This window comes from Dasypus novemcinctus, chromosome 18 (genome assembly GCF_030445035.2).
Source record: "Dasypus novemcinctus isolate mDasNov1 chromosome 18, mDasNov1.1.hap2, whole genome shotgun sequence".
In the NCBI taxonomy this organism is placed as follows: domain Eukaryota; kingdom Metazoa; phylum Chordata; class Mammalia; order Cingulata; family Dasypodidae; genus Dasypus; species Dasypus novemcinctus.
Window position 1 is genome coordinate 22218799 of NC_080690.1, and position 12664 is coordinate 22231462.

The following is a 12664-nucleotide window of genomic DNA, read 5'->3' on the forward strand; positions in this document are numbered from 1 at the left end:
GGCAGCACAAGGAAGTACACGTGAAGAAATTAAAGGTAAATAAGAGGCTTTTTCTGCCTTTATAGCCTCTGCCCAAGGACTTAGGAAGTGGTTTTGCAACCCATTACTGGGTCCAAAGCCCAGTTTTGAGCAACTAACAGGGACAATCCTAAAGACCCAGGTTGAACCAAGAATCAAAGAACAGCAGTAACACACAGCCTCCCACCACTAAATCCCTATGAAAGGGAGAGAAACTGACATCTGAGTAAATTCACCATCCTAATCAGATGCCTTGACAGCAGCAGACACTTAACGAGCCATACTAAGGAAATGGAAGTAATGGCCCAAGAAAAGGAATATATCAAAGCCCCAAAGGAGACACAGGATTTTAGAGAACTAATTAACAGGATTCCCTTTCGAGAAAAACAGCTCTCACTAAAACATGGAGACTGATGACTGCAGGCGGAAAGTTTATTGGGAAGCTCTTCCAACAGTGGGGATCTAAAGAATAGACTTCAGCGTGCCCCCCCCCCCACTGGCATGGTGGGGGTCTGAAGAGAGACTTCAGCCCGCCTCTGGCAGAGGTGGTCATGAATTTATATAGTACATCTATAGGCAGGAAAATGCTTAGTCAGTGGGAGTGGGTTGGGGCATGGGTAAGACCTGAGGGCCAATAGGAATGGCTAGAGGGTGGTGGGCTAGGGCAGTGAATTCTAAGGATGCAGGAGAGGTTGGTGGTGTCGTGTGGCTCCTTTGTCTATTCTTGTAAGGAAATGAGCTGTATCTGAATGCGTAGGCTCTGGATGGGGGGCTGTTCTATGCCACAGGAATGCAAGTCACTGTTTGTTAACCATTGTAAACCTTGTGATCAGTTAATCATTATAAACCTTGTAAGAGAGAAACGTCTCACACACACAACTTTCCAAAATCAAATTAATGAGTTGAAAAAAATATGGTTAAAGAGATAAACAACATCAAGAAGAATTTGAAAACCTGAATAGAAAAGTAACAGAGCTCATGGGAATGAAAGACATGATAGGTGATATCAAGAGCACATTTTTAAAAATTTAAAAGCAAAAGAAAAAAAAGAATACATTAGAGGGAATGGATATGACTCAAGAGGTTGGGCACCTGCCTCCCACATGGGAAGACCTGGGTTCAGTTCTCCATGCTTCCTAAAGAAGACAAACAAACAAGGAGCAGAAACTGAGCAGACATTGAACAAAAACAATGAGCACACAACCTGGTCCACACAGAGAAACTGTATGCCAACAAATAGACAAACCTAGACAAAATGGACAAATTCCTAGAAAGGCACAACCTACACAGACATTACAAGAAATACAAGAACTAAACAAACCAATTACATTTAAAGAGATTGAATTAAAACCCAAAAATCTCCCAACAAAGAAAAGTCCAGGACCAGATGGCTTTATAGGTGAATTCTACCAAGCATTTCATAAAGAATTAACATCAGTCCTGTTTAAAGTCTTCCAAAAAATTGAAGAAGAGGGAAAATTACCCAATATATTTTATGAAGCCAGCATCACCCTAATACCAAAGCCAGATAAAGACACTACAAGAAAAGAAAATTACAGACCAATCTCTCTAATAAACTTAGATGCAAAAATTCTGAATAAAGTACTTGCAAATAGAATCCAACAGTGTAGCAAAAGACTTACACATCATGACTAAGTAGGATTTATTCCTGTTACAAGGGTTGTTCAATATAAGAAAATCAATCAGAAAAGCAATCAATGTAATATACCACATTAACATATTAAAGGAAAAAAAACACACGATCATCTCAATCAATGAAGAAAAGACATTCAACAAAATCCAGCATCCGTATTGATTAAAAAAACACTTCAAAAGGAAGAAATAGAAGGAAAAATCCTCAATATGATAAAAAGCACATATGAAAAACCCACAGTCAGCATCATACTCAATGGGGGAAGGGTAAAAGTTTCCCCTCTAAAATAGTGAGCAAGACAAGGATATCCACCATCACCACTGTTTTGTTTTTTTTAAAGATTTATTTTTTATTAATTTCTTTCCCCTTCCCTGCCCCAGTTGTCTGCTCTCTGTGTCCATTCACTGTGTGTTCTTCTGTGTCTCCTCGTAATCTTGTCAGCGGCACCTGTAATCTGTGTCTCATTTTGTTGCATCATTTTACTGCATCAGCTCTCCATGTGTGCAGCACCATTCCTGGGCAGGCTGCACTTTTTTCACACTGGGCAGCTCTCCTTACAGGGTGCACCCCTTGCGCGTGGGGCTCCCCTACATGAGGGTCACTCCTGTGTGGCATGGCGGCACTCCTTGCGTGCATCAGCACTGTATGTCAGGAGGCCCTGGGTTTGAACCTTGGACCTCCCATGTGGTAGGCAGACGCCCTATCCGTTGGGCCAAATCTGCTTCCCTACCACTGTTATTCAACTTGTACTAGCAGTTCTAGCTAGAGAAATTAGATAAGAAAAGAAAGAAAGAAAGGCATCTGAATAGGAAAAGAGGATGTAAAACTCTATTTGCATATGATATGATCCTATATTTAGAAAATTCTGAAATGTCTACAAAAAAGCTACTTGAGCTAAAAATGAGTTCAGTAAAGTGCCAGGATACAAGATCAACCCACGAAAGTCAGTAAACTTTTTGTACATTAGTATTGAACAATCTGAGAAGGATATCAGAGAAAAAAATTCAATTACACTAGCAATAAAAAGACTAAAATACCTAGGAATCAATATAAACAAAGAAGTACAGGACCTATATGCAGAAAACTACAAAACAATCCTAAAAGAAATCAATGAAGACCTAAACAAATGGAAAGACATTCTGTGTTCATGGACAGAAGACTAAATATTGCAGAGATGTCAATCCTATCCACACTGATTTATAGATTTAATGCAATACCAATCAAAAGTCCAACAGCCTACTTTACAGAAATGGAAAAGGCAATTACCAAATTCAGTTGAAAGGGAAAGTGCACCCGAATGACCAAAAGCATTCTAAAAAAGAAGAGTGACATGAGAGGAATTTCACTGCCTGAACTTGAAACATAATGCGAAACACAGTGGTCAAAACAGCATGGTACTAACATAAAGGTAGACACATTGATCAGTGGAATAGAATTGAGAGTCCAGAAATAAACCCTCACCTCTATGGCTAACTGGTGTTTGATAAACTTACCAAGTTAATGTTAATGGGACAAAACAGTCTCTTCAACAAATGGTTCTGGGACTACTGGATATCTATAACCAAAAGAATGAAAAAAGGACCCCTATCTAACTCCCTATACAAGAATCAACTCAAAATGGATCAAAGGCCTAAATATAAAAACCAGGACCATATAACTACTAGAAGAAAATATATGGAAGCATCTTAAAGAGCTTGTGGTAAGTGGTGGTTTCTTGGACCTTACATCCAAAGCACACGCAACAAAAGAAAAAGATAAATAAATGGGATCTCCTCAAAATTAAGTACTGTTGCACCTCCCAGGACTTTGCCAAAAGACTGAAAAGACAGTCAACTCAGTGGGAGAACATATTTGGAAATCACATATCCGATAAGGGTTTAATATCCAGGATATAGGGAAGTGGATATGGCTCAATGGATAGAGCTTCCTCCTACCATATAGGAGGTCCAGGGTTCGATACCCAGGGTCTCCTCGCTCACTTGGCGAGCTGGCCCAAATGGAGTACAAGGAATGTGCAAGGAATGTTTCCCTGCACAGGGGTCCCTCCCGCGCAAGGAGTGGCCCCTGCGCAAGGAGGGCATCCCTGCACAGGAGGGCAGATGCCCAGGAGTGGAGCTGCCCACATAGAGAGCTGATACAGCAAGATGACGCAACAAAAAAGACACAGAGAAGAGAAAATATGAGACACAGTAACTAGGGAGTTGAGGTGGAGCAAGAGAATGATCACCTCTCTCCCACTCTGGGAGGTCCCAGGATGGGTTCCTGGAGCTGCCTAATGAGAATACAACAGACACAGAACACACAGCGAATGGACACAGAGCAGACAATGGGATGGGGGGAGGAGGGAAAATAAGGAAAAAATAAATAATTTTTTTAAAAAATCCAGGATATATAAAGAGATGTTATAACTCAACAATAAAAAGACAAATGACCCAATTAAAAAATAGGCAAAAGACTTGAATAGGCATTTGTCCAAAGAAGTAATACAAATGGCAAAAATATACATGAAGAAATGCTCAACATCACTTATGATTAGGGAAATGCAAATCAAAACTACAATGAGATATCATTTCACACCTATCAGAATGGCCACTATTAAAAAGATAGAGAACTACAAGTGTTGGAAAAGGTGTAGAGATAGGAACACTTCTTCACTGTTGGTGGGAATGTAGAATGATACTGCCACTGTGGAGTTCTGTTTTTGGTAGTTCCTAAAGAAGTTGAATACAGGGAAGCAGATTTGGCCTACCACATGGGAGGTCCAGGGTTCAAACCCAGGGCCTCCTGACCCGTGAAATGAGCTGACCCACGTGCAGTACTGATGTGCACAAGGAGTGCCGTGCCACGCAGGGGTGTCCCCAATGTAGGGTAGCCCCACTCGCAAGAAGTGTGCCCCACAAGGAGAGCTGCCCCGTGTGAAAAAAGTGCAGCCTGCCCAGGAGTGGCGCTGCGCACATGGAGAGCTGACGCAACAAGACCGCAAGATGACTCAACAACAAAAGAAACAGATTCCCAGTGCCGCTGACAAGAATACAAGCGGACACAGAAAAACACACAGTGAATGGACACAGAGAGCAGACAACTGGGGGAGTGGGGAATAAATTTTTTAAAATTATAATAAATTTAAAAAAACGAAGTTGAATACAGATTTTCCACGTGACCCTGCAATACCACTACTGGGTATATACCCAGAAGACCTGAGAACCGTGACACGAACAGACATCTGCACACCAATGTTCATAGAGGCATTATTCACAGTTGCCAAAAGCTGGAAAAAAAACAGGTATCCATTAACAGATGAATGGATAAAAACTATGGTCTATTCACACAATGGAATAACATGCAGCTGTAAGAAAAAATGAAGTTGTAAATCATATGACAACATAGATGAACCTGGAGGACATTATGTTGAGCAAAGAAAGCCAGATACAAAAGGACAAATACTGTATGATTACATTACTATGAACCAAATATATTGTGTAACATATTGTATGATTAAAAAAATTTTTATACGTATCCAGTACATCTGAGATATGTATGTTTTTATTCAACTGTGTTTTCTTTTTAGTTTTTAATTGTTTATATTTTCAATTATTAAATGTACAAAATAAAGCTAATTTTAAAAAAGAAAACAAATAGCTAAATGGCAGAAGTAAATTCTTTCTTTTTAGATATCTCCCTAAATGTCAGTAGATTAAAATCCCCCATTAAAAGGCAGAAATTAGCAGACTGGATGAAAAAGCATGATCCACCTGTATGTTGTATACAAGAGACTCACTTTAGGTACACAGCCCAAGAGGTTGAAAATTAAAGGGTGGTAAAAGATATTCCATGCAAACAGTAATTGACAGAGAGCCAGAGTGGCTGTATTATTATCAGGCAAAATAGACGTAAGTCCAAAACGATTATAAGAGACAAATAAGGATATTATATATTGATAAAAATTTCAATACAGCAAGAAGATATAATTATTATAAAATACATGTATTTCACAGTAGAGTCCCACAATATATGAAGCAAAACTTGTCAGAATTGAAGGGAGAAATATATAGTTCTATAATAATAGTTGGCAACTCTAATATACCACTTTACATAATTGATAGGACCTCTAAGCAGAAGATTAATAAGGAAATAAAGGACTTCAACAACACTATTAACCAGTTAGACCTAAAGGACCACAATAGAGTATAGCTAGAAATCAATGAACAGAAGGAATACTCCCAAATGTGTAGAAATTAAACAATATGCTATTCAACAACCACTGCGTCAAAGAAGAAATCATAAGAGAAATTAGGAAATATCTTCATAGGAATGAAAAGAAAAACACAACATACCAAAACTAATGGGATGTAGCAAAGGCAGTGCTCGGAGGGAAATTTATAGCTCTAAATGCTTACATTAAATAAGAAGAAAGATCATCAATCAGTAATTAGACTCCTAAAGAAACTAGAAGAACAACATAAACCCAAAGTTCATAGAATGAAGGAAATGGTAAAGATTAGAGCATTAAAAAATGAAATAGAGAATGAAAAACGAGAGGATCCCTGGATCTTCTCCAAGTTATTCTTCAATATTTTGTTAACTCTCTGATGCTTTCAAGATGATGCTTTTTTATATTTTGTGTAGCTTTTCTAGCCATTGTTAAGAGGATGTAGTCAAATGTAACCAGACTTTTTAAGTTATGTTTATGTAGTAATTTTATAACAGTAAAAAAATTAATCTAAAACATTATGCTCTCTCTCTTTACCTAAGACTAATTATAGGAAACAGGTGTGTGTGATGCTTCTGCACTTTTGATAAATTATTAGCAAAATTGTCGTTCATTATGTTGTTCAATGTCACTTAAAAGAAGACCTCCATGGCAGAATCCACTCAGGTTTCTCAGGTTTCTCAGAATAAACCTTAATTCTCTTTCTGCCCTTTTTGAGAGAGCCAAAACTGGAGCAGCTGGATCTGACCTGGTCCTTAACCCCAAGGCATGAGGAGGGGATGGTGATGGAGAAGGGACAGGGATCACCCAGATGCCAAGAACTTTCTCCACGAGTCCCCAAGGAAAAGCATGCATTTCAGAGCTCAAGTAGGGGAAAAGGAGGCAGACACACATGCAGAAGGGGGACAACTAAGATTTCAGTTTCTGTTGTTGGCGCCTCCCAGCTTGACAGTACCTAGTCCAGACCCAGGTGGCTCAAGCATCGCCCAGATGCAGTTCTGAATCAGGCTCCCATTGCACCAGGATTTGTGTGTTTTTTTGGCAGAAAATGATTAATTAAACCGTCCAGGCCTCCCAGCAGCCTGGAGACCACCTTGTCTGGAAGCAGGATTTCTGCTCAAGTGAGGCCATGTGTCAGATCAAGCCCCACTCAGGCCCTTAGCACGGAGGATCCAAATCTGACCTTGACCCACCCACTCTTTGCCTTAGAGGAGCCACAACACAGTTGTTCTGCCTAATCCAGACCTTTGCCTTGGGCAACTGGCCAACCTGGGATGCCCTCTCCACTCCTTTGCCCAACCTAGACCTCGTCTTCTCTGAAGACTCAGCTACTGTTCTGGTGCCTCCACCAAACCCAGCCCACCCCACTCAGCTCTCACAAGGGCCGCCCACAACTTCCCATAACAGCATGGCCATATTACAGAGAGGCCTGAGACATAAAGTGATCATAGAGTAGGTAACCCCTTTCCCAAGATGACCACTACTAACTAACATTTGGTACAAAATGCAATACTAAATACTAAAACAAAACGGTCTCCTTCCATAAATATCGTTCTTAATTTTCATTTTTCTTTTAACAATGTATAGCAAATCTGTCAGTCAAAACATACAGATCTAATTGATATTCAGCGACTATTGGATCTATTTGGGGAGTGACACATCCCGGTAGAAAATCCTCACGATCTTGCAAGAGGGTGAGATTAGGAAGACCCCTTGGTTGCCTCCCAGAACCCACACTAGCTTCTCCCAGTCTGGAGGCGAGTTGGTGCAGGAAGCGCAAGCCCGCCGGGCCCGCGGGGGCGCTCGCCAAGTTGCGGGCGGGAGAGCCGTGCTGCCCCCTAGGGGTCGCGTTGCGGCTCCTCGCTTTAGTCACAGGATCTCGTGATTCCAGACCCTTCTGGCAAGGTCGAGCAGCCGAGTCACCTGAATCGAGGGTCAGGTCCTCAACGTTGCCCTCTGACCCTCTCCTGCCCCTCCCAGACTCCTGCGACCAACGCCCCGCCGGCCTGCTCCACGCTGAGCAGCATGTGGCCCGCGGGCCTCGAGGGTCCCTGCGCGCACAGCCTGCGCCCTTTGCTGCATCTGCTGTTCCTGCTGCTGCCGCTGCCTGCGCCGCCCACGTGCGTAACCCACGCCCTGACCACGCCGGGAGCTCCAAGCACCCAGACCACACCGGGTTCCCCCAGGACCCCGACTACACCGGGCCCCCGTGGCGCTCTGAGGGTCCCAGGCCTGCGGGAGCGCGCGCGGGCCCTGATGCGGGACTTCCCACTCGTGGACGGGTGAGTAGGTGCAGCGAGGTTTCGGGTCTGGGCTGAGCGCACCCCGGGGTAGGGGCGGGGGTTCAGAGAGTATAGGGCTAGTGAGGAGGCTCCCTCACACGACCCCTGGGTGTCCCCTTCTCTCCTCACTCGTTGGTCCCTACCCCCCCCCCCCGCCCCCCGCCCAGCTCATCCCTGGTGGAATGCATGCTCCAAGCCTAGCCATACTGCCATATTGTCGGTGTAACAGGGTGAAGTGGGATGGGACAGGTGTCCTGCCAGGCCTGGAGGCTGCGTGCAGCTCCAACCCTGCCTTGGTACCCCTGCAGCCACAACAACCTCCCCTTCCTCGTTGGAAAGCTTTTCCAGTACAGGCTACAGGATGTTAACCTGCACAATTTCAGCCGTGGCCAGACCAGCCTGGACAAGCTTAGGGATGGCCTCGTGGGCGCCCAGGTACTGCAGGGTCACTCAAGGTGCCACGGCGTGGCTGTTGGGGAGTGTTGGGGCTACAGAAACCTGGATAGGCCAGCCCTTGGGTAACTAGGTACCAAGGAGACACACAATGTGCCATGATGTGGCTGCTGGGGAGTGTGGGGTGGGGGTCTTGAAAGGCAAGGCAGTCCAGGCCATCTGTGCACCCAGGTTGTCTGGGGACACCCAGAAAGTGATAGGAACTATCCTGGTGAGTGTGCAAAGGACAAGGTGGACTGACCTTGGAGCATTCATATAGCAAAGGAATAAGCAGCAGGCCACAATGTACCATGAGTCCAGGCATCACAGGGTCACACAGGGTCTCACTTGGGGCTTCTGTGGGACTCAGGCAGATATGTAAAGCCTGGGCTGTTTGGAGACCGCTCTAGCCTCAGTCTGAACCCCTGGACCTACCTCCAGTTCTGGTCAGCCTACGTCCCATGCCATTCCCAAGACCAGGATGCCATGCGCCTCACGCTGGATCAGATTGACTTCATCCGCCGCATGTGTGCCTCCTATTCGGAACTGGAGCTTGTGACCTCAGCCAAAGGTGGGCTGGCAGGTGGGGCGATAGCCAGGGGCTCCCACTGGTAATTCTGGCCCTAAGCCCAGATCATTTGACTACTCTTCTTCTTCCAGGTCTGAATGACACACAGAAGTTGGCCTGCCTTATTGGCGTGAATGGTGGTCACTCACTGGACAGCAGCCTCTCTGTGCTACGCAGTTTCTACCTGCTGGGAGTGCGGTACCTGACGCTCACCATCACCTGCAGCACGCCCTGGTGAGCATAGAGCCTGGTCAGAGCAGAATGGAAGACAATATAGTGGACTCTGCCCTCTCTCTGGGGTGCACCTGACCAGAGAGCAGAGGATAGAGGGTCCAGAGAGGGAGGCTGTACTCCAATCCCTCCCAGAAAGCACCTGGCCCCAGGTCCCCCACTCCAGGTCTGGAGGACAGACAGAAGGACAGACAGAGGGACTGCAGGGCTCCCAGGCTCTGGTGGCCAAGATGCGGCCAGCTAGATTGCCCTCCTCTGGCTGTCTGCAGGGCGGAGAGTTCCACCAAGTTTAAACACCACCTCTACACCAACGTCAGCGGGTTGACAAGCTTTGGTGAGGTGAGGACTCCTGTTCCATACCCTCCCCTGCCCGTTCCCTGCAGACACGTGCACATTCATGTGTGCCCTGTTACCCATCCCTCCCCCCCAAAAGAATCCTGTCTCTGCAGAAGGTGGTGGCAGAAATGAACCGCCTGGGCATGATGATAGACTTGTCCTATGCTTCGGACACTTTGGCTCAGCAGACCCTGGAGGTGTCCCAGGCTCCTGTGATTTTCTCCCACTCAGCCAGCAGGACCGTGTGCAACAATTCGCTGAATGTCCCTGATGACATCCTGCAGCTTCTGGTGAGCAGCCACTCCAGCCCTCAAACCCAGGGCTCAGCATGTCCCATGCAAAGACTCTTAGCACTGGACAAAACTCCCAGCCCAGGCCTCACATACCCTTGAACCCAAGGCTAGTTAACCCTTACACCACCTCTGAACCCAAAGTACCCCACAAACCCATAAAGTTAAGCCTCTTCCAACCCCTGAAGCCAGGACAGAGCACTGTCCTACCAGGACCTCTAGAGCACAGGAGGGTGGGCGGTCAGGCCAGAAGGGCCGAGCTGAGTGTCCATTTGTCTCATCCCTTTAGAAGGAGAACGGTGGCATTGTGATGGTGTCGCTGTCCATGGGGGTGCTGCAGTGCAACCTGTTTGCTAACGTGTCCACCGTGGCAGGTGAGCCTCACACCCCAGCTCCTTAGGTAGCACTGGCTTGGCCTATGGCTCTGGGGACTATCAGGACAGCTCCAGTAGGCTGGCATCCCTGCTGGGCAATCGCAGACCTCCCAACAACCCAGGGGCAGCAGACAGCTCTTCCATGCCACCCAGATATGGGGCCACAGGGTCAATGCTGATGGATGTGGGGGAGATAGTTGAATATACAGCCTGAATGTTAACAGTCTGCATCTCTGGTGAGGCCCCAGAGGGCCTTATCCCTGCCTTGAGCTGATGCCTGACCAGTGCATCCCATTTTTGCCCTTAGTCCTTGAACCTCTGTCATTCTACCATTCTCTGGGCATGACAGGCAGGGCTCTGCCAGGCCCTTAAGGAAGCAGGGTGGCTCTGGACGAGAAAAGTTCCGAAGGGGCAGCTCTGAGATCCACCACAGGCCCACGGTCCAGCCTGCAGCCACTTCACAGCTCACGACTGGCCATGAATTCCATGAGGTCACCTGTCATGGCCTGGAGTTCTGTGGACAGAACTGGTCCTGGGGTCTAAATCCAGCCCGGTGCTCTCTGCCACTAACCTCCATTCCCCCAGATCACTTCGACCACATCAGGGCAGTCATTGGATCTGAATTCATTGGGATCGGTGGAAATTATGACGGGACTGGCCGGTGAGTGCTTCCCTGGGGTTTGTCTCCAGCTGGGGTGCAGCAGGGCTTTTAGTCTCAGGGCCCCACCCTGCAGTCCTCCCATGCATAGGCGCTGGTCCTCCAGCCTTCCTGACACCTCCCTACTCCCGGGGCCTGTTGGCTGAGCTCTCCCTGTCTGACCTGTGGCCCAGTGCTCCAACTCCCAGTCATCACACACTCTAAATCAGGGGTTCTTAACAACGGGTCTGTGAGCTTGAATTGAGATTCAAAAAAACATTGTCCTTGCGGGATGTGTTGGTGCGGGTGTGATATATTTATTAAATAATACACAGTACAGTGTGGACTTCGTAAGGGGTCCCTGGTTTTCACCCGACTGGCAAAGGGGTCCATGGAACAAAAAAGGTTAAGAGCCCCTGCAAATGCTCCCCTGCCCCAGACAACGCTCATCTGCCTGGAAGGTGCTCCCTCTCCCAGCTCAGCGGGTCTGGTGGGGTCTGGCCATCTGCTCAGCCGGCACAGGCTGCAGAAGCCCAGCCCTCAGGAGCTTGCAAAGTCTCCTTCCGTAGAGCTAAGAACATCATTCTGCTGAGCTTCAGTTTCCTGTATATGGTTGGGGCAGGTGGGACAGTGAGCCCTGGGCCAGGCTCAGGGCTGAGGTCCCGCAGCTGACCAGGGGATGGCCACACAGGTTCCCTCAGGGACTGGAGGATGTGTCCACATACCCGGCACTGATAGAGGAGTTGCTGAGTCGTGGCTGGACTGAGGAAGAGCTTCGGGGTGTCCTTCGTGGAAATCTGCTGCGGGTCTTCAGACAAGTGGAAAGGGTATGCTGGACTGGCCAAAAGAGTGGTGTGGTCTGAACAGGTGAGGGGAGGATCATGGGAACCCCTGGCTGCTGCCTTCTGTCCCCAGGTGAGAGAGGAAAACAGTGCGCAGAGTCCTGTGGAGGAGGAGTTTCCAGATAGACAGTCAGCCCATTCCTGTCACCCCCACCTCTTGCCTCAGCGTCACGGTGAACACCTGGCTTCGCACCTGGACATGAACAAGTGGCCAGCCAGTCAGTTTGTCCAGAAGCTCTCAAAAGCCCCCCCACACCTCATCCCAAGCTTTGTGGCTGCTGCCATTTTCTCAGTCCTCATCCTGTGGCTCTGGTGACCTGGGCAGTATCCCACATGTCGCGGTGGCAGCCGTGGACTCTTCCCAGGTGTCTAGGCACAAGGATATGCTGAGAATAAATGTCTTGGGCACAGAGCTGGCTGTGAGTATCCTTCTTCTTTGTAGTCGGAGTGGGGTCCAGTGGGCACAGCTCCCATGCTCTTGGTTGTAGAGCAGTCCTGCGGTTTAGACCTAGCTGCTCGAGGTGGGCGGTTCGCATTTGCCACCAGCTTTGGGTCCCTCTGGAAGGGCAGAGGCATCTTCCCAAATTATTTTGTAAAAGAGACATAGCCTCTCCAGCATAGTCCACAGAAGGGCCCACACACGCACAGAGGAATTAAGTTCAGTGTCAGTCCCTGCTGTGGAGTGTGACAGTGGGTTCAGGGGTTCCCAGTCTCCCTCAGAAAGGTTTGCTTTTATGTTTTTACGAAGTTGAAACCCAAAAAAAGTGGGGGGAAGAAGTCGATACCATTT

The 12664-nt window shown here is 47.1% G+C and overlaps 1 protein-coding gene across 1 annotated transcript; it reads left to right on the plus strand.

Annotated features, from left to right (window-relative positions):
* Positions 1–7760: 7760 nt before the first annotated feature.
* DPEP3 (dipeptidase 3) lies at positions 7761–12286 on the plus strand. Its single transcript, XM_004459685.3, has 10 exons — positions 7761–8164; positions 8473–8599; positions 9038–9167; positions 9257–9398; positions 9665–9734; positions 9845–10021; positions 10311–10395; positions 10981–11056; positions 11724–11859; positions 11948–12286. The coding sequence occupies exons 1-10, from the start codon at positions 7908–7910 to the stop codon at positions 12188–12190; spliced, it is 1443 nt and encodes a 480-aa protein (XP_004459742.1). The 5' UTR covers positions 7761–7907; the 3' UTR covers positions 12191–12286.
* Positions 12287–12664: the final 378 nt, after the last annotated feature.

Coding starts and splice junctions, on each gene's coding strand:
- DPEP3 (XM_004459685.3), top strand. CDS start 7,908: ATGTGGCCCGCGGGCCTCGAGGGTCCCTGCGCGCACAGCCTGCGCCCT. Junction 9,399..9,664: donor ATCACCTGCAGCACGCCCTG/GTGAGCATAGAG, acceptor GGCTGTCTGCAG/GGCGGAGAGTTCCACCAAGT. Junction 11,860..11,947: donor TCTTCAGACAAGTGGAAAGG/GTATGCTGGACT, acceptor TTCTGTCCCCAG/GTGAGAGAGGAAAACAGTGC.